Source organism: Carassius auratus, unplaced genomic scaffold (assembly GCF_003368295.1).
Source record: "Carassius auratus strain Wakin unplaced genomic scaffold, ASM336829v1 scaf_tig00005797, whole genome shotgun sequence".
NCBI classification, from domain to species: domain Eukaryota; kingdom Metazoa; phylum Chordata; class Actinopteri; order Cypriniformes; family Cyprinidae; genus Carassius; species Carassius auratus.
In genome coordinates, this window is record NW_020523696.1 from 274,870 (window position 1) to 295,435 (window position 20,566).

General features: G+C 39.6%; 1 protein-coding gene across 1 annotated transcript in view; it reads right to left on the reverse strand.

The window, feature by feature from the left end:
• LOC113071043 (E3 ubiquitin-protein ligase rnf213-alpha-like) overlaps positions 1 to 20,566 on the reverse strand; it is a 123,221-nt gene that overhangs the window by 53,986 nt on the left and 48,669 nt on the right. Inside the window, exons 26-50 of the mRNA XM_026244408.1 lie at positions 17,844 to 18,025; positions 17,576 to 17,731; positions 13,887 to 17,480; positions 13,661 to 13,785; positions 13,484 to 13,579; positions 13,271 to 13,392; positions 13,059 to 13,190; positions 12,925 to 12,983; positions 12,659 to 12,812; positions 12,424 to 12,559; positions 12,124 to 12,315; positions 11,637 to 11,764; positions 11,302 to 11,459; positions 11,010 to 11,219; positions 10,730 to 10,917; positions 10,210 to 10,330; positions 10,029 to 10,129; positions 9,763 to 9,945; positions 8,843 to 9,009; positions 8,649 to 8,754; positions 8,450 to 8,564; positions 7,715 to 7,922; positions 6,635 to 6,831; positions 6,430 to 6,552; positions 6,033 to 6,143 (exon numbers count right to left, since the gene is read on the reverse strand). Of these exons, the coding sequence (XP_026100193.1) occupies positions 6,033 to 6,143; positions 6,430 to 6,552; positions 6,635 to 6,831; positions 7,715 to 7,922; positions 8,450 to 8,564; positions 8,649 to 8,754; positions 8,843 to 9,009; positions 9,763 to 9,945; positions 10,029 to 10,129; positions 10,210 to 10,330; positions 10,730 to 10,917; positions 11,010 to 11,219; positions 11,302 to 11,459; positions 11,637 to 11,764; positions 12,124 to 12,315; positions 12,424 to 12,559; positions 12,659 to 12,812; positions 12,925 to 12,983; positions 13,059 to 13,190; positions 13,271 to 13,392; positions 13,484 to 13,579; positions 13,661 to 13,785; positions 13,887 to 17,480; positions 17,576 to 17,731; positions 17,844 to 18,025 (7,064 nt within the window). The remainder of the gene's footprint in view (positions 1 to 6,032; positions 6,144 to 6,429; positions 6,553 to 6,634; positions 6,832 to 7,714; positions 7,923 to 8,449; positions 8,565 to 8,648; positions 8,755 to 8,842; positions 9,010 to 9,762; positions 9,946 to 10,028; positions 10,130 to 10,209; positions 10,331 to 10,729; positions 10,918 to 11,009; positions 11,220 to 11,301; positions 11,460 to 11,636; positions 11,765 to 12,123; positions 12,316 to 12,423; positions 12,560 to 12,658; positions 12,813 to 12,924; positions 12,984 to 13,058; positions 13,191 to 13,270; positions 13,393 to 13,483; positions 13,580 to 13,660; positions 13,786 to 13,886; positions 17,481 to 17,575; positions 17,732 to 17,843; positions 18,026 to 20,566) is intronic.

A 20,566-nucleotide genomic window follows, 5' to 3' on the forward strand; every position in this document is an offset into this window, starting at 1 on the left:
TAGTAAGACAATTCTCAAATAACCATTATGATGAGTTTTGTTCCACCCGCTTAAATGCTAAAAATACTTGCGCTGTAAAATCTATTAAGACCGTGTCTGTTCCCCGAATAGTGAGGTCAAAATATAAATATAAATATAATGTAGGATCTAGAAAAAATCTTATCGTAATTAAACCAGAAAAATGTAAAGTAAATGAACAAAAACAATTTTTAAAGTTTGGGCTCATAAATATTAGATCACTCACACCAAAAGCAGTTATTGAAAAATGAAATGATCACAGATAATGATTTACTCTGTTTGACTGAAACCTGGCTAAAACCAAATGATTATTTTGGTCTAAATGAGTCTACTCCACCAAACTACTGTTATAAGCATGAGCCCCGTCAGACTGGTCATGGCGGGGGTGTTGCAACAATATATAGTGATATTCTCAATGTTACCCAGAAAACAGGATACAGGTTTAACTCTTTTGAAATACTTCTGCTAAATGTTACCCTGTCAGACATGCAAAAGAAATCTAATGTATCTCTTGCTCTGGCTACTGTGTATAGACCACCAGGGCCGTATACAGAATTCCTAAAAGAATTTGCAGATTTCCCCTCAGACCTTCTAGTTACAGTTGATAAGGCGCTAATCATGGGAGATTTTAATATTCACGTTGATAATGCAAATGATACAGTAGGACTTGCATTTACTGACCTAATAAACTCCTTTGGAGTCAAGCAAAATGTCACCGGGCCCACTCATCGTTTTAATCATACACTAGATTTAATTATATCGCATGGAATTGATCTTACTGCTATAGATATTGTACCTCAAAGTGATGATATTACAGACCATTTCCTTGTATCGTGCATGCTGCGTATAACTGATATTAACTATATGTCGCAGCGATACCGTCTGGGAAGAACTATTGTTCCAGCCACCAAAGAAAGATTCGCAAATAACCTGCCTGATCTATCTCAACTGCTATTTGTACCCAAAAATACACACGAATTTACTGACAACATGGGCACTATTTTCTCTAATACATTAGAAGCTGTTGCCCCAATCAAATTGAAAAAAGTTAGAGAAAAATGTACTGTACCATGGTATAACAGTAATACTCACTCTCTCAAGAAAGTAACTCGTAGTCTTGAACGTAAATGGAGAAAAACTAACTTAGAAGTTTTTAGGATTGCATGGAAAAACAGTATGTCCAGCTATAGACAGGCTCTAAAAACTGCTAGGGCAGAGCATATACACAAACTCATTGAAAATAACCAAAACAATCCAAGGTTTTTATTTAGCACAGTGGCTAAGTTAACAAATTACCAGACGCCACCTGATTCAAATATTCCACCAACGTTAAATAGTAATGACTTTATGAATTTCTTCACTGATAAAATAGATAACATTAGAAATACAATAGCGAATGTAGATTCAACAGCATCTAACACTTCAGTTTCATCCATCGCACCCAAAGATAAACTGCAGTGCTTTACAACCATAGGACAGGAAGAGCTAAATAAACTTATCACTGTATCTAAACCAACAACATGTTTATTAGATCCTGTACCCACTAAATTACTGAAAGAGCTGTTACCTGTAGCCGAAGAACCGCTTCTCAATATCATAAACTCGTCGTTATCTTTAGGTCACGTCCCAAAACCATTCAAGCTGGCGGTTATCAAGCCTCTTATTAAGAAACCAAAACTAGATCCTAGTATACTGGCAAATTATAGGCCTATTTCAAATCTTCCATTTATGTCTAAAATTTTAGAAAAAGTTGTGTCTGCTCAATTGAGCACCTTCCTACATAAAAATGATCTGTATGAAGAATTTCAGTCAGGTTTTAGGCCCCACCATAGCACAGAAACTGCACTTGTTAAAATTACAAATGACCTGCTCCTTGCGTCAGATCAAGGCTGCATCTCATTTCTAGTCTTACTTGATCTTAGTGCTGCGTTCGACACCATAGATCATGACATACTCATAGATCGATTACAAAACTATACAGGTATTCAAGGGCAGGCTCTAAGATGGTTTAGATCCTACCTGTCCGATCGCTACCATTTTGTTTACTTAAATGGGGAGTCATCTCATTTATCATCAGTAAAATATGGAGTGCCACAAGGATCCGTCCTAGGTCCCCTTCTATTTTCAATATACATGTTGCCCCTTGGTAATATTATTAGAAAATACGGAATTAGCTTCCACTGTTATGCTGATGATACTCAGCTATATATCTCAATGAGACCAGATGAAACTTCCCAATTATCTAAGCTAACAGAGTGTGTTAAAAATGTAAAAGATTTAATGACAAATAATTTTCTCCAATTAAATTCGGATAAGACAGAGATACTAATTATTGGACCAAAAAACACTACACAGAATCTTGTAGATTACAATCTGCAGCTAGACGGATGTACTGTTACTTCCTCTACAGTCAGAAATCTGGGTGTTATATTAGACAGCAATTTGTCTTTTGAAAATCATATTTCCAATGTTACAAAAACTGCATTCTTCCATCTTAGAAACATTGCCAAGCTACGAAACATGTTATCTGTTTCTGATGCAGAGAAGCTAGTTCATGCATTCATGACCTCTAGACTGGACTATTGTAATGCACTTCTAGGTGGTTGTCCTGCTTCGTCAATAAACAAGCTACAGGTAGTCCAAAATGCAGCAGCTAGAGTCCTTACGAGGTCAAGAAAATATGATCATATTACCCCAATTTTACAGTCTCTGCACTGGCTACCTATTAAGTTCCGTATCAGTTACAAATTATCATTACTTACCTATAAGGCCCTAAATGGTTTAGCTCCAGCATACCTAACTAGCCTTCTACCACATTACAACCCATCATGCACCCTAAGGTCACAAAACGCTGGACCTTCGGTAGTTCCTAGGATAGCAAAGTCCACTAAAGGAGGTAGAGCTTTCTCACATTTGGCTCCCAAACTCTGGAATAGCCTTCCTGATAATGTTCGGGGTTCAGACACACTCTCTCTGTTTAAATCTAGATTAAAAACACATCTCTTTCGCCAAGCATTCGAATAATGTATCTTTTAAATTGTGAGTGTAGTTGCATCTGATCAAAGGTGCTTTTTTATTCATTAGCTTGGGTTAAACTAATTTTACTTTGTTGGAACAGCAGCTATGCTAATGATGTCTCTGTGTGTTTCTATGTTTCTGCTGGGATCTTCATCCTGTGGTAACTAGGATTTACACAAGCTCCAGTCTGGATCCAGAACACCTGAGAAGAGATGATGCTGACCCTCAGAGGACCTCAGATGATGCTAACCCTGAATCAACAAACAGAACTAACAATTATTGCTAAATGTGTGACTGAATCATATAATAACTTAATTAATAATATTGATAGTTCATCGTCTAGCTGACTACGTCTTGTATTATTATTATTATTATTTTTATTTTTTCTAAAATCCTGTCAAATATGCACAAACTACTAGCTACTACTAAATATTGTAGAAACATAATTTTCTGTAAAGTTGCTTTGTAACGATTTGTTTTGTAAAAAGCGCTATACAAATAAACTTGAATTGAAAAAAAACTTGAACCTCAAACGGGTAGTGGCACTGAGAGGTCCCGGTTAGTGCCGGCTTGCTTAAACTGCTCCAGAGTGTCCGTACTGTAGACCCTGTTGAGATCCTCCATCACCCTAAGCAGCTGGACGCGGTGGAACGTCCGGCGCCAGGCCTTCATGATGTATCCGTGAGAACCATGGGAGGGTGGGTTCCATATTGAGACCTAAGCGGTACTCATATGTGTGTAGTCCACGGTATAGCCTTAGAGCCGTATAGCAATGTTTCCCCGGCAGACTTCTGCCTTCCCAAGAGGGTTTTTAATCACCTCATATTTCTCTGTATACTCCTAAATGGATGCTATATGTGTATTTGCCTCAGAGACCTTCTTCCGGAATGATGGGACTTCCGCAGCGTCCCGGTTCCAAGCGGACCGGGTACGTTTTCCCAGTGTTATCCAATCTCACCCAGTGAGGTAGTGCTTTGACAATGGTGAGTGGTGCTACTTGTTCTGAGCCCCGGCCTACACCTAATAGGGGTGCAGGCGGCTCGCACAGGGCACTGGATGGGGCAGCACCCATGGCGCTTTGATAGGGATCCCATATTCGTCAGTCACCGACGTGGCGTCGAGAGTGACCGACTGAAAGGGAACGTCTCGGTTACGTATGGTAACCCTCGTTCCCTGAAGGATGGAACGGAGATGCCACATCCCGTCGCCATGGTTGCTGTACGGCTGCTGAGCTTCCGGGTCCCCGGTTCGGCTCCTCAGCGAAAAACTGGAATGCATTGCACCTGCTGCCTTCTTATACTCACACAGTGATCAGCGGCAGCTGGATGCAATAATTGCATGCCAATGTGCATTGGCTCGTTTAGTTTACACTCGAAGTAGACTGATCTATCGAAGCGATATCCCATATTCGTCGGTCACTGACGTGGCGTCTCCGTTCCCCTCTTCAGGGAACGAGGGTTACCATATGTAACAGAGACATTATCAGTGCTCAGTTCAGAAGCCTGCATCTCTGATGGTATGGGGTTGCATGAGTGTGTGTGGCATAGGCAGGTTACACATCTGGAAAGGCACCATCAATGCTAAAAAGTATATTTCAAAATATGTAAAAAAAAAATAAAAAAAAATGAAAGTACATTTTAAAACGTATTCAAAGAGAAAGCAGTTATTTTAAATAGTAAAATTATTTCATAATATTAATGCTTTAGCAAATGAAACTTTCTGTATTTTGGATCAAATAAATGCAGGTTTGGTCAGCAGGAAATAATTAAAAACAACATTAAAAATCTTACTGTTCAAATGTTTTGATTGGTATTGTGTCATGTTGCAATATATAAATGAACATTACATACCTTGCACATATCTCATATTACTTTTATATCTTATTGTTGTCTATGTTATACATTAGAACATTAAAAAAAAAAAAAAACCTTCCTTGCATTGTGAAACATTTAGATGATGTAAATGAAACTTCATAATGTTTAGTCAGGAATTATATTTTAACTAACTAGTAAAATGTGTACAAGTTATATGAAAACTAATACAAGTAGATTAATAAAAAAAGAGATTACTCATGTTTATGATCTCTGCTGGGTCAAGCCACTTCATTCTTCTTTCTGAGGAAATCCAGTCTTATTCATCTCAGCGCGAAGCAAACAGTAAAATAAAAGAACTTGAAGAACAGTCTCGCTGCATTGTCTTCTGTTGTGTGGGCGTATTCATTAGAATCTGAATATAATTATAATCTCATTATAATCTTAATAGAGTGTTCAGCGTGGGGGCGTGGTGGCATCAGAAGATAATGAAGGGAGACGTGCAAAACGGACATCGCGTTGTTTTCATATGGATTACTTTATCACTGAATATTTGTTTTCGGCAGCACTTGTTTAGTTCAGAAGTAGACATGTCAGGCTTCCTATAGATATCTCTCTCATGTCTCTTCGTCAAAACTGAAAGTGTAATTTAAGTTCTTTTCAGGTTTATCAGGAGAAAATGCCTCATAACGCATATATGCGTTAATCGACTTCAGAGGGTTAATAAAGATTTTGATGAAGCAATGAGACCAAAATGATCAGGGATTATTTAACAGCACATCGTCTGACATACCACATTTTACTCCAGCACCCATTACTCTGTTGTTTAGGGATAATAGTATACGTCTTGCTTTCTCCTTATTTTGTCACTATAATTCTGATCACCCAGCAGGTATTCTGTGAATCCAGTGTTCATCTGTGTATTAACTGTTTGTTGGAATGGGAAGGAAGTCTTGAGTTCCAGAAGTTACGGTATGTTTACACAGTAAATGAATATATATATATATATATATATATATATATATATATATATATATATATATATATATATTTTTTTTTTAAACTATTTTACTAGGAAGCTTGATGTAAACATTAATTCATAATGTTCTTCCAAAATCATGTACCAATACTTTAGATTGGTAAAGCACAAATGCCTTGTTGTGTAGCATATGCTTGTGTTTTTACCTCAGGTTTAGGGTGGAAGTTGGGGTTTCCATTTCTGTACAATGAGGTGACTTCTCTGAACAAAGCCATTAGCAGATAAACAGCTTTCTTCATGGGTGTGCTTTTGCAGTACTACAGACAAATATAAAAGCAAATTAACTTATCAGAGTGAGGAAGAGAATGACAAACATTTGATTGAATGTCATTACAGTGTCCACACAGACACAACAACTCTGTTCCAAAACCTTGTTTTGCTAACGTCTAATGTGACATCCAAGCCCAACTGGAACTTCACAAGTGACATAACAGAAATTCTGTTGATAGACATTGGCATACAGATGCATTCTATGTGGCTCTCTATGTTTTGGGACTTACATAGTGTGAATGTGTGTTTGTGTGTAAATGTGTATATCAATACCTCAATGGCTTCCTGTATTCCATTCATGTTGCAATCTAGAATGGCTTTGGCTACTGCATTTCTAACAGTTTTGTAGTCCACTCCACATGCTAGATAGTGGTCAATCTGGCTGTCATCGTGATTCTGAGAGAAACAAATTTATCTGTTAAAGCACAAATACTTATCACTCATGTCAGCATTATGAGGTAAATCAACTAAAACCCACCAACTCAAGAATCTTCTGAGGAAACATCCATTTGAACTCTTCCTGTGGCAGAAGTTTCTGGACATATTCAATCCCATGAAAACTGCAGATCTTTCTGATGAGGTACACCCTGTACCAGTCATTCCTGCTCTGGCAGCATAGATCAGCCACACTGTTCAAAAACGCTGAGGTAACAGATGAAGGATCATCCTGTGCCTCTAAACCATGAGAAACAATATCAATATCAAAGACAAACCTTCAAACATTATAGACTGCTTTCTCAGTTTCAGTTAACACAAAGTGCTCTAGCCTTTCATGGCAAGCTTTTGTGGTTCTTTATTGAATTTATAAACTTGCCCAGGTCATATTTCATTGATGGTGGGAAATGCATTTAATTGTCATTAAAATAATATAACTATGCAAAATATCTTAATGGTCCTGAAATATGCATCATCTTTTTTATGCACAGTTTTAATTAAATGTATTTAATTTTGTAGGAATGGTTAGGAAATAGAAAAAGGGAACGTAGAAAGATAAGAAAGGAAAATCAGTTCACCTTGCACTTGTAATGATTATTTGCTTTTGGAGTGTAGGCAAATTGTCCTAGTGCGATTTCTTGTGGGTTTTCTTCTAGTACTTTGTTACTTTCCTATATAACTACTTATCACGGCTGATGTAGAAGGTACTGTATTAAGTGTACTGTGGTGTGAATTAGTATATTCTCTTTTTACCTTATCAAGATATTTGTTATTGAGTGTATGAATTCTGATATCTTTTTACTTTCCAACTTCAATTTTGTAAAATAAAGACATTTTTGAGAAAATGGTGATTCCGTGGCATTATTGAAGATTTTGGTTTGCTACCCAGAGTTATTGAAGAAATTTCTATAGTGGTTAAACATGAGATATAATTAATTTTGGGCAAATCTAATGGGCAGTCTTTGGTTTCATTATTATATTATTTGTTCTAGAGCAAATACATTTGCTGAGGGAAATGTTTCATAACTTTATATTTTTATATAACTTCAGTGATGTATCAGAGCGCTTCCTTTGAAATCATGTCAGGCACTTGACTAATAAAAATGAACACCAAAGCATTTACCTGCACTAGTCTCTCTGTTAACTAGCAGGTCAGCAGCCACATCCAGACACAGTCGAACTCTGGCCACCTGCTGCAGGTGCTCTATAGGTTCAGTGTGTGAAGACACAGAATCAGATTGAAGGAACTCAAGCAGAAAGTGTGTTTCCTCCCGCAAACAGCTCTGCTGCTCTGCCAATGAGTGCCATTGTGTCCGATCATACATCGAGTCCTGCAGACACAGGATAAACTTACTGTACTTTTAACCAAGCTTTAAATATATGCAGTACCATATATGTGTTCGTGTATTCAATACCATGTCTTAAGGAATTAAACATTGAACATTTTGTATTATTTTTTAATTAATTTAGTTGTTTTCCAGTAAAAACATTTAAATGTTTATAACATACATTTACTTTAGAACTTACTTCATATTTACATTTTTTATCTTTACATATTTACATTATATTTAATCATAAACCTCAAAAACAAACAAATAAATACTACTGGTAAGGATTACGCACAAAAAACAATTACAACAAATACTTACAATCCCAGGCAAATGTTTGGACATACTGGATAGATTTTCAAAGTCAACAAATATTTTTATCTAATTTGCTTGAAATAGGTTCATAACTCAGGCACAAGCATGTCAGTAAGCTTGGCTTCGCATATCTCGCAAGTTCATAGGGAGCTTTTTTCAGTCCATTTTAAATAAGCTATAAAACTTGGCCAGTGAACATGAGTCGATATACACACCTCCAAACAATTTATGTACAAAGAATAAAGCTCGGTTTTATCAGTCTCCTCAATGATTTTGCTTTGCTCAACGTCTGTCAGATGCTGCTGAAGATAGTGCTTCACATCATCAAAGCTGAAAGAGGATAAGACAAAAACTATATTATCCATAACTGTGTAAGAAGACTGTGGTGTGAGCTGTTAGAAGCCCAGAGCTCACCTGTACTTGAGCAGGAGTTTCAGGACCACTGAACGCACCACTGGATTTTTATCCACAGAGTCATCAAAGGGAGAAAGAGCCTTAGTCAAGAACCTGCGGTCTTGCCCTGAGAGGACGAGGAACAACGTTCTGATCATTTATTCATTCTAATCCAAATATAGACCTCCACACATATATTTTATTGACAGACATACCTTCAATCTGAGTGAGCGAGCAGGACTCTACCATCAGGAGTGATAACAGATGGTGGATGATGTCCTCACTGGGAGGAGTGCTGTCCTTGAAGCACATGCTGGACACCAAATCAATGAAGAAAGCATTGCATCGCATTCTGAACAATGCATTTCGACTGAAGAGACCTCTAAAGCACATAAAAAAGCACATCAACTTTTAGATTGATAGAAGGCAAACAGAGAGATACAGTACAACTATAGACGGTTTCATCGGGCGCACGCGCCTGGACCTAAGTTAACTATAACTTTCTACAAACGCAGTTAAAGGCAAGGTGATGAGTAGACTGAAGTTGGGCTCAGGTGGTTGTGCTGCGGGATGTGTTTCCCATACATTTATTTATTTTTGGAGACTCGTCACAATTTTAAAACTGATCGATTTTCAAAAAGGCTTCGTTAAATAAACATGAGTAACGTAACGTTACGTAACGTACTGCACGTTTAATAATAATAATTCCTTACATTTATGTTTAAATATCAAAACGAGGCACAGGTGTTTTTATATCGCTGTATTTCTGAAAGAAGACTTGCATGTTATATGCCTGATAGCAGCGTATGAGCGTACCAGCTCTGCTTCGTTTACAGCTGTTACTGGGGAAACCTCTATTTCTCGCGCTTTATGTCTATGCTTTAAAACATCTCCTGCTGGCAAAGGATGAATTTGGATTTTCATTAAGTCCGCCTGATCCACACAGAAAACATATTTTGTTTGTTATAAAAAAAACATCTACTCTAGTCTAGATGGACTTGACTGTTGTTATTGATTCTATTTGGAGTCTACCGGAAGTTAAGTTAGGTCCACAAAAGCGCTCACGCGCATTAACGTTTGTTTATGTTGATGCCGTTGAAACCGTCTATTAAGCTCAGACAATTAGTTGATTTACCGTATTGTCTCAGAAGCCTTGAGCTCAAAGTTATCTGGCACTTCATGGTGACACTGAGGACAGAGCATCTGACCAGGCACCAGCCACTGTTTGATACAGGTCAGGCAGTAGATGTGCTCACAGGGCAGACTCAAAGGGTCCTGCGGGTCTCCCGTGCACACTGGACATAGCTGATTTCCAAACCTGGGGACAAATCACCAATATTCAATAGGAGCCTCTTACTTAATCCTAAAATAAAAGAAAGTATAATTAATAACAAATCATACCTGAAAATGCTCCGAGATGCTTCATCTTTACAAGCTTTGAGTATGGTGACCACTGCCTCAAATGGCTGCTTCTTTTTGAGGTCTGAGTCCTTATCTAGGACCTTTAGCAAAGATATGAGTATTGATGAGCAGAAATAAAATCAAGAAATTATTTTCCAGTAAGGACTAAAAGCTGACTCACTTGTGCTAAGCGTCGTGTGTGGCCAAGAACCAGTGGCCTGAGATTTAAAAGCACAACCTCGACACCCAGCAGCATGTGCTCCACAAACAAGGCCAGAGAAAAAATGCGACACCAACCACGTCTAAAATAAAGAACATTTACTTAGATGACCTGCTTCTTTATTAACTAAACTCTAAATAATCATATCAATGCAATACACCTAAAGCAGTGATTCCCTACCAGGGAAAGGGGGCTTTTAAGTGTATTTATAGGCTGTGATGAGGAGAGTCAATTTAGCTATTAAAGTGAAAATTGTTGTAGACAATGGGGGGATTTGGATCCCAAAAGGTTAATAACCACTGATTTACAGTATCTAAAGAAGTATAGAGCCAGCAATTCTAGCACAAACAGTCTGAAGAATGGCTTCTTTCCCAGAGCTGTATGTGTTATCATGCCGGACTGTATCACAACATACAAAAAAATACAACATGAACAAATAACGTTTCCCATAGGACAATACATTTGAGAGCTCATAACTCACTGGATGTGGGTTACAATCTGTTTGCTTCTCTCTCCATAGTGGCGTAGGCTCTCTTCACAGCAGACCAGCTCAACTGGCACCTGTAGCTTTTTAACACGTCTATGCCAGGCCAGACTTTGAACATCTTCATCTAGAGACTGGGGCTCCAGGCATTCCATACAGGCTACCGCAGCATACACATCTAACACCTGTGAAACAGAAAGAAGTAACCAAAGTAAAACATGCACATCCAATCGCTGTAATACATATTATGCAAACAAAAAAAGTTCCAAGCACTTACCAGTTCTGTTCCCTCCCTGGCACCCGTGTTATCTAGAAGCATCTGAGCAATCTGAGGCTCTATACTGATCATCCTGTAAAGGTTCTGTATTCGGTTCTTGAAGTGATGGTAGGCAGCATGAACCCACTGCAGAGAAATTACTTCATTCTCATGCACATCCTGACTACTTCTAAGCTCACTTATACCACAGGTAAGGGCTCCACATAAGAGCTAAAAAGTAAAAACAGATATACAAACATATCAACACATGAACATGTATAGAAATTTATCTTTGAAAGAGTCTGACTCTCACCTCGAGATTCACCACGGATGTTACCTTCATGGTCATGGAGATGAAATCCTTGAGATACCTGTGGAAAAACTCCATCTGCATCTCTTGGGTTGCTTCAGAGATGTACCTGCCCAAGGGGATCTTCCAAAAAAACTCTTCAAAATGCTCTAGAGAGTGGCCTGTTGAAAGAAACACATTGACATTTATTAAGTTTTCCCAAGAACTGTTAAACAGGACAAAATAACTTGCAATGACTGTCACAAGTCACAAGAGAACAAACCAAACTGATATAAGTGTGATTGCTCAAACAACAACAGCAACAACAAACAGCAAGGATAGCAGTGAAGTTAATATACCTTCTCGCTTCAAAGCATGTACCCAGAGTTCCTCTAGATAATCTTTAATCCTCCAGCTGAAAGGCATGGTGCAACCCACATTGCTGTCAACTGCAATGTAGTTCTGAACCAAGATTGTCTTCTCTGAGCTGTCAAAGACCAAATGTTTCTTTATTTAGTTACAACTAAATTGCTTTAAAGCCAAGAAATGTACAATGCATATGCACCCATTATCAGTGTACAGTCATGTTTTGCATGCTTAAAATGTTTTCTTGCTTCCCATGTGATCAGAAAATGTAATTCTGACTAACTTGCTCAAAATAATTCTGTTTTCAACTATTGCACTGAAATGACAGCAGTTGACCTGAAAGAAAAAACTATCTAGCTCTGCAATGCAGATTTGCCTTGCATTGTGAACTGCTGTCTGACACATTGTGGAATTAAAGAAGATCAAGCTTGTGTAGTTAGGAGTATTAGTTAGTTATCTTAAAATCAAATAATTACACACTTGCTGTCCAGTCTTGTGTAAGGAACATTCAGTAACTTGACATCTCCAAAAATGTCCAGCCACAATTTCCTCAAGGATTCATCAGAGTTTCTATCCAACAAGAGGTCTAGATTGCAGTCGCGGTCAATAATTGAAACAATTTGTGCCAAAAACGGAGTTACTACTGCTTGAATTCGTCTCCAAAGGGCATGTCTAAAATACAGAAATGAACAAATACTGAAAGTAGAGTTTTTTTAAGTTTCATAAAGATATACAATTCAAGACCTTTATTGCACTTTACACCTACTCTCATTCACTTACCTAAAAGTCCCCCCCTCTTGCAATGCATCAATATTTAGTGCCTCCTTGAAGACCCAGCTCTTGGCAGAGATTGTGTTTTCATCGTGAGCCATCAGTAGAGAATGAAGGCGCTTCTTTAAAGCTGTGATAAAATCATCTGGTAACATAAAAATGTAAATTTCAGTGACCAAATATAAGTTGGCTAATCAAGGCTATTAAACAAAGTCTCAAATAAAGAGTGATAACTAAGTCTTACCTTGTAGAGTTTCATTGTCATCCAAGAGCATAAGAAGAATCTCTATTCTCTTGGCGCTGCGGGTGCCTGTCTCTGTCTGATCTCTTAGCATGCCAACTGCACTCTGAACACAGCTACGAACCAGCATATTGGTGTCTAAAACATTCTCCCAGCCCTATAGAGCACAAGAAACAGAACTACACTTTGAAGCTTACTAAACTCCACTGGGTAACAATAGTATCAAAAAACACTGAAAATATATTGCTTTTGTTGAGGTAATGACCCACAGTACTATCTTCTAGTTCCATCTTCTCTTCTTCTGTATGCATGTCTTCAACCTCCATAGCTGTAAGCAATCAAAATTACTTGAGATTTCTGATCACCCCTTTAAAGAAATATTCAGAAAATAAACCATTGTCACCTTCAGGCTCATCTGGTTTCTCAGCTTTATGTTCAAACAACTGGCTGATGGTCAGACACTGCAAGGCTTTTATATCAGAGATAATGTCTTTCGATGTTCTCAGGTCATCAATGTGGACTGACTTCCAAAGGCCTTAATAAAGGACTCTTTTTGAGATTTTGTCTAAAACAAGCATTATGTTGGTCAGTAATGCAAATAATCAGTTGTCTTACCACCATGAAATCCAACATAGGAAGTTCCACCATCCATTCTGGGTAGCTTAGTGATGAAATACACAAAAATCTTTCCATTGGACACTTTCCTGAATTTGTTGATTTCATTGAGAGAAGAATACCTGGAAATATGTAAAATAATGCTGATTTGATAGGATTCAACAAGTAAACAAATGAACAAGTAAACTGGGACACTAAACACATTTAACTCACTTTGCAGATGCAATTAAATTTAGGCTTTGGGAGCTTTCATCAAAATTGGTTTGAATGATAAGTGTCTTGTCTCCAGTGTTGTTTTCAAAATAATTCCTGCACACAGAAAATTTGATAGAATTAATAATAGCTATGTTTTTGTAGTTGTGATATGATGTGTTGTTTTGAGCACAATACCTGATCTTCTTTAGGAATGAATTTTCTGTGTCAAACTGCTGTAGTGAGAGTAGCTCAATGTTTTGAACTATGTTCTGTAGTTGTTTAGTTTCTGTTGCGGTCAGAAGTCTTGAGAATGTAGTTACCTACAGGATTAAAAAAAAAAAACAAGAAACAACTTTGTTCACTAAACTTGCAGAAATACAAATGTTAAATACTCAAAATATTTGAAATACAATATGTTTACCTCTGTGAAGAAGGCATGGCTAGGACCTGCTTGCTGTATTTGAGAAAGGATGAAGTCAGCAAGTGAGCTATGCTTCTGGTCTTCAAAGTACGCCCTTGACAAGTGCTCAGTTTCTACATTGGAAAAGGAAGTGCAGTCTAGCCTAATCACTGCATCTGGTGTAGCACAGTTCAAAAGGATTAATTTAGCCTCATCTAAAATCATCTTCAATGAATCTGAAATCTGCCCTTTGAGTTGCTCTGTGACTTGCAGGACAACAGAGGCACAGGTGTCTGAGTGGTAGCCAATGAAAGCATCAGCAGGACGGTAGCAGCATGCTTGGGGAACAATTGAGTGATTGCTTTTAGCTGCAATGAAGCTTTCAACCCACTGCTCAAGCTTCTGAACTAGGTCCTTTTGCTCACTCTTTAGTATGGTATTGATGTCAAGATAATGTTTCTCCAACCTGTTGATCAGTGGAATGGGAAACTGCTTGTACACAACATCCTTCTCTTCAATGACAATGAGCCTGAAATCTTTGTGTACTCTGCATTTTATTCTGTGGGTTCCAAGCCCCAAATCCACATATTTCTGACCTCCAAGCCAAACATAATATTGGTTGAGAGCATCATACAAACTTTCGTACAAGTTCTGCAAGTTCAGAAGCACAATGGTTTGACCAGTTTCCATACAAATCTTGACACGGTTAATGTTGCGGCATATCTGAGTATACTCCTGGTCTTTTGGAAAGCTTGAACCAAAGATGATCTCTGGTTGGCACTGATCTGAAAAAAACGTTTGCTGTAGAATTCGAAGGGCTGCATAGTTTTTGGTCAGAACCAGCAGGTATCTGCACTCCTCATCTTGATCAATGGCTGTGATGTTCTCTCTTACAAGCTCAATGATTCTAATATTCTCAAGTTTGGGATTGATATTTAGTTCATTGGTAAAAACTGTGACAGCATCCACATTATCCTTCCCACTGAAGTTCCTTAGCACAGCTTTCACAATCTGGTCTGTACTAGGCTTCTGATCAGTAGCTTTGGCTACAGCAAACATCATTTTTATCAAGCTGTAATAGTCTCGCAAACCAAAGAAACCTCTGCCTTGTTCGTTACAGATCTTCAGGTAAGCCTGGGCAAAAGGCTCAAAGTAATCTCTCACCCTCTCAAGGATCATGAGATCTGAGGAACATATTCCTTCAGCAGTCTCAATCAATTCCTTTTTATCAGGATCACCACGAGAAACAAATATCCCCCTATTCATCTTGGCTGGATCCAAAGCCCAGTTTGAGATACCGATGAATCCAACCTTCTCGTGGGGTACTGGCTGGTCATCTATGCATCCTTCTTCCAACAAAGGATGTAAAGTTTTCAGGGGCATTTTCTGGGAATCTTCAGCCAACCCTATCTCATCTAGCACTACCACTGAGACATATTCCTTTAGATTCTTTCCTTCCTGAAAACGGGCACATTGCTTGAATGTATTGATGATCCCATATGGTGTAGAATGAGGACTGCACTGGAAGGAAACCAGATGAATTTGCTTTAAGTTTTTAAACAAATCCGAATGAGCTGCTTGTCCTTGCATGCCATCTGCAACAAGAGTTTTTGACAAAGACTTAGAGCTTCCAGGTTTTCCAACCAAAAAGAGAGGTATTCGAAGTTCAATGCAAATAACCATCATGAAGACATTTTCTTTCAAGGCATTGTTTCGGGCAATAGTTTCACCCAATGGAACTCCACTCAGGAAAAGATCCTGAATAACTGAAATCTCCTGCATCACATTCATTTGGCTATAGGATTCTGGAAGGTATGTGCAAATATTTTCTCTGTATTTCTCCTTATCTTCCAAGCAGGCATGGTAACACACACCAACAGCCATAATCAATGACCATAGAATTGGGTTTCTTATTACAGTATCTCTTTGATGTTGGTCATTACTTTTTCCACTCTCAAACTGGTAGAGCTCTGAGAGCAACATTGAGTTGTTTATGTAGAACCAGCTAAAAACTTTCATGCAACGCTCGACATCCCTCAGACTCACAAAACTACATTCGTCCTGTCTAGTTCGCATATACATCTGTGAGGCTGACAGAACATCTGTGATGGTTGTAATATAGTTTGAATCAACAGAATTTGTTTGAACTACTCTTTCGACTATTTGCTTGATGTATATTTTCTCAGTCTGGTCACTGAGTTGTCCAAAGTCCCAAACTAGTGGAATCATGCTAGGTGGCAAAGCATGCACTCTGTACACAAGTTGGCGAAGTGGAATGGATCCAAGTTTTTCATCTGTTTCCTCAGCATGAACTCTGTATCCCAAACCAGCTGACTCCAATCTCTTGATCATGACATCTGTGTGTTTCCTGTATGGGTTGCAAGCGGCAATGATTTGCAAGCCAGTGTCAATTATCAAATCCTGTCCTTTAGCAGTGTTGTCACAGAGGATTTCCTTAATGCTGCCAATGGCCTCTGTTGTGTTTGCTTCATCATAAAACAACACAGAGTCAAAGCCATGATCCTTCTTGTTTCTTAAAGCCATGCCCTCTGCTTCTCTCACTTTGGTGTAAATCATGTCTGAACTTGTCCCTCCATGAACCTTTACTAGTTTCATGTTGTCAGAGGCAACTGCACCTCTGTGCATCTCGCAAAGGAATTTGATTAGCCTGGTCTTCCCACATCCTGTCTCACCCATGATTATTACAGGAATCCCGCAGCGGAAGCGCATATGAATTGCCAGCATTTTCAACATGTTGTCTGTGGTGAGCTCATATGTTTCATCTAGGTCAGTAGGAGACTGAATTCCAAATACCCTGGAAAGTTTATCAATTTTCTCAGGTCTTGGAAGCTGGTCAAAATCAATATTAAAAGAAACTCCCTGTAGTTTAAGGCCCTCATAGAGCTCTCTAGTCATGATGTTCTGCTTGATCACTCTGTTTGTTGATGGATCAATAGCATCAATCTTTTTCTGTGCGTTTGGCTGAAGATGAAAGCCAATGAATGTCATAGACACATGGTCATCATTGAAGAAAATATATGGATGTGGTTGTGATTCCCATCGTTTTCTTATCCTAAAGGGAGCAAGATCCTCTTCATTGGCAGAAGAAATGTAATTTTGCAATCTCCCTGGACTCTGGTCAGAGATGCTAAGTGAGGGAGTGGCAAAATCCTTTGCCATGAGAATCATGAAATCAACAACAACATTTTTAAATCCCAACAAAATGTCCCCTATATGTGAAACATCACAAAAAACTGAGTTTTCACAATCCCTAAGTTGTAAGTTTAGGAACCAAGCAAAATTCCGCAACTCTGCCCAAGATGGGTCTGCAATGCCGCAGTACACAAACAACATCTGAAGGCATTCAACATGAGTGCCTTCAACTCTTTGGTACCTGAAGGCATCCAAATTAATACCATTGTAGAAACGTTGCAGGTACTGATAAGGCCGCTGATAGGCCTCACTTTGGAACTCTTGGTCATCCATAAGGGGATCATCACCCTTTACTAATGACGGATCTTCCTGGATTCTCATTTCTAGCTCAAGGACCTCTTTAGGTGGACTGCAGTAAACACTTGGAAACACATCCATGAAAGCAGATGGAACTTCCGCACCCTACCACAAAAAGGTAAATAAATTCATAATATTTTTTTTTTCTGGTAATAAGAAAAATCGAATATGATTTTATTAAATAATATATATTTACTTACAGCTTTTCTGTCATTCTGTGATGTTCTGCCATCTGGTCTTAGAATCTCAATTAAATATAAGTGCTTATTACTGCTTTTCCACATATTTCCTTCCGAGTCCATGAGGTATCCAAGAATCAACAGTCTGAATAGAAATTCATGAAGTCCAGTTTTGACCTATAAGTATAGAAAACAGTAATGAAAAACAGCAAAAAAATTTATTTCCATTTGTTCATCAAATTGATAAAAAAAGATCAAACTGATAAAAAAAGTAAAAACAGGTAGCTACCATGGTGGTGATGTCAAAATGATAGACTAAAAGTTCATTTTCCTTGAGGCTGTTAAGCAAGAACTTGAGGATGACATTTTCATCAACTCTTGGATCAGTTAACCTGATGCACTTCAGCTGTGAAGGCTTATCTGTGATCCTCTCCAATTTCTCATGCATTCTTTTAATGTGAAGTGACTTCCCTAGAACACACCACAGAAAGTAACTAATCTGACACAATGCAGTGCAAAAATATTTATATTCATACACACACAGAAAACGTCCCTGGTTACATATGTAACCATTGTTCCCCGAAGGGAACGAGAAGCCGCGTCCAAAAATGCTATGGGAATGCACGTCAGCGTGACCAGCTCTGAATAATATGTGAAATCAGTTTCATGAATGGGCGTGACGTCATAGGCAGGTGACGTACCGACCAAGAAGCTATAAAAGCATGTGAGGTGGAACGAGAATCAACTTCTAGGAATGAAGCGAACTCTGGCAGTGATGCCGGAAGTATGGCTTTGAGAAGCAGCATCTCATTCCCTTATGGGAACCATGGTTATATATGTCACCTGGGAGGTCCCCCTTCAGGAACTCGAGCTGCGTCCAAAAACGTTATGGGAATGAGAATGCCCATGCCGCCAGACTTGCAAGTCCCTGCCTAGTGTGTATACAAGAAGCAGAGTTAAGGCAAGAGAAAGAAGAGCCGTGAGTGGCTCGCAGATCTAAACCATAAAATCTGATGAATGTGAGGGGCGTGGACCATCCAGCTGCATTGCAGATGTCCTGTTTAGACACACCTTACAAGAAGGCCTTGGAGGCTGCCATACTTCGGTTCGAGTGAGCCTTGACTCCCAATGGTGAGGGAAGAAGATCAGAGGACTCAAGATTTTAGGATAGCATCCTGATCAACCACTACGATAAGGTTCTTCTGGCTGGAGGCCTTAGCCTCAGTGCACCGCAGAGGAAACACATAGCCAGAGGGTGTCTGCCCATTGAATGGCCACCAAGAGGGGCGCGGTAGGCTGTAATAGCCGCCACATAGACCCTCAGGCTGGAGAGGGTAAACCCTGCAACGAGAAGGGCCTACAGGAGCTCCAGAACTCTCCCAACTGGGCAAATAACTGGGTCTAGCTGGCAGTATTCGCACCAGGTGGTGAAAGGTTTCCCCCTCAAGGCATACAGTTTCCTCATGGAGGGAGTTCTGGACTGGATGGCAATCTACGCAACCTCGGTTGAGAGACCAGAAGCTACGAGATGCGCCCCCTAAGTGGCCACTCACATAACTTCCATAGCTCTGGGCGGGGATGGAATATCGTGTCCTTCGCTTGTGAGAGGAGACCCCTCCTGATGGTAATCTCCCATTAATCACCGTCGAGGAGAGAAATCAGATCCAAGATATGTACTCTGCCTGCCCAGAATGGGCCTACTAATAGAAGATGGACCCCGTCCCGGCATACTCTCAGCAGAACTCCGGGGAGTAGAGCAATCGGGGGAAAGTACAGACGAAGCCTCGGCCAAGTCTGCACCATAGCATCAAGCCCCAGTGGAGCCGGATGAGTCAAAGAAAACCAAAGGGGACAGTGCGATGTCATCTGAGTGGCAAACAGATCCAGCTGACTAAATATTCTCCATATCTGCTTCACCACCTCAGGGTGAAGCTTCCATTACCTGGGCCTCAGCCCCTGCCTCAACAGGATGTCTGCTCCCATATTCAGATGCCCAGGAATATGAACTGCTCTCAGCAAAAGGAGTTTGCCCTGGGACCACACAAAGATCTGGTATGCAAGTTTGTACAAACTGCTTGAGCACAGACCCCTTGGTGGTTGATATAAGAGACCACCGCTGTGTTGTCGGTGCGCACCAACACATTGTGACCTCTTAGGTCTGGGAGAAAGTAAAGTAGTGCTCGAAGCACGGCCAGCATCTTCAGCCAGTTAAAATGCTATGTCAGATAGCGGCCACTCCACAGACCGTGGGCAGGGTGGCCACTTATGACCACACCCCAGCCGGTGAGGGACACAATCCGTCACTAGCATTACTCGGCGACAAGGAGCCTCAGGCACCGGGCCCTGAGACAAGAACCAAGATCTCATCCACATGTCTAAGGCACGTAGGACTTCCGGGTGACCTTCAGCATGCAAAGCTGGTTTCCCCTCAGGAAGAATCCCTTGGTCTTGAGCCACCACTGTAGGGGTCTCATGTACAACAAAGAGGTATCACGTTGGATGCAGCTGCCATCAGACCCAGCGGTCTAGAACTGTTTGACAGTGAGTGACCGGCCTTCTCTCGTGACTGCAGTGAGGATCGACTCGATCCCAACAGGAGACATATGTGCCTGCATCGTGGTCGGATCCCACACCATGCCCAGATAAATGGTTCTCTGTACTGGAAAAAGCACGCCTTTCTTGGCATTAAGTCTTAATCCCAGGTCTTTCGTGTGAGTGAGAACGACACATCTCAATGCAGAACTGCCGTCCAGTCTGATTGAGCTAATATCAACCAATCATCGCACCATGTTCTTAACCCTCTGGAGTCGATGAACACGTATAAGCGTTATGAGGCATTTTCTCCTGATAAGCCCGAAAAGAACTTAAATTACACTTTCAGTTTTGATCGTACAGATAAGAGCAATACATCAATCGAATCTGTAAAGGGTTTACTTTTTTTTGTATACAGACATAATAACAAGAATACTTTGTGCATTTATAATATAAAGATAACAAACAAGGTGTGCTGTC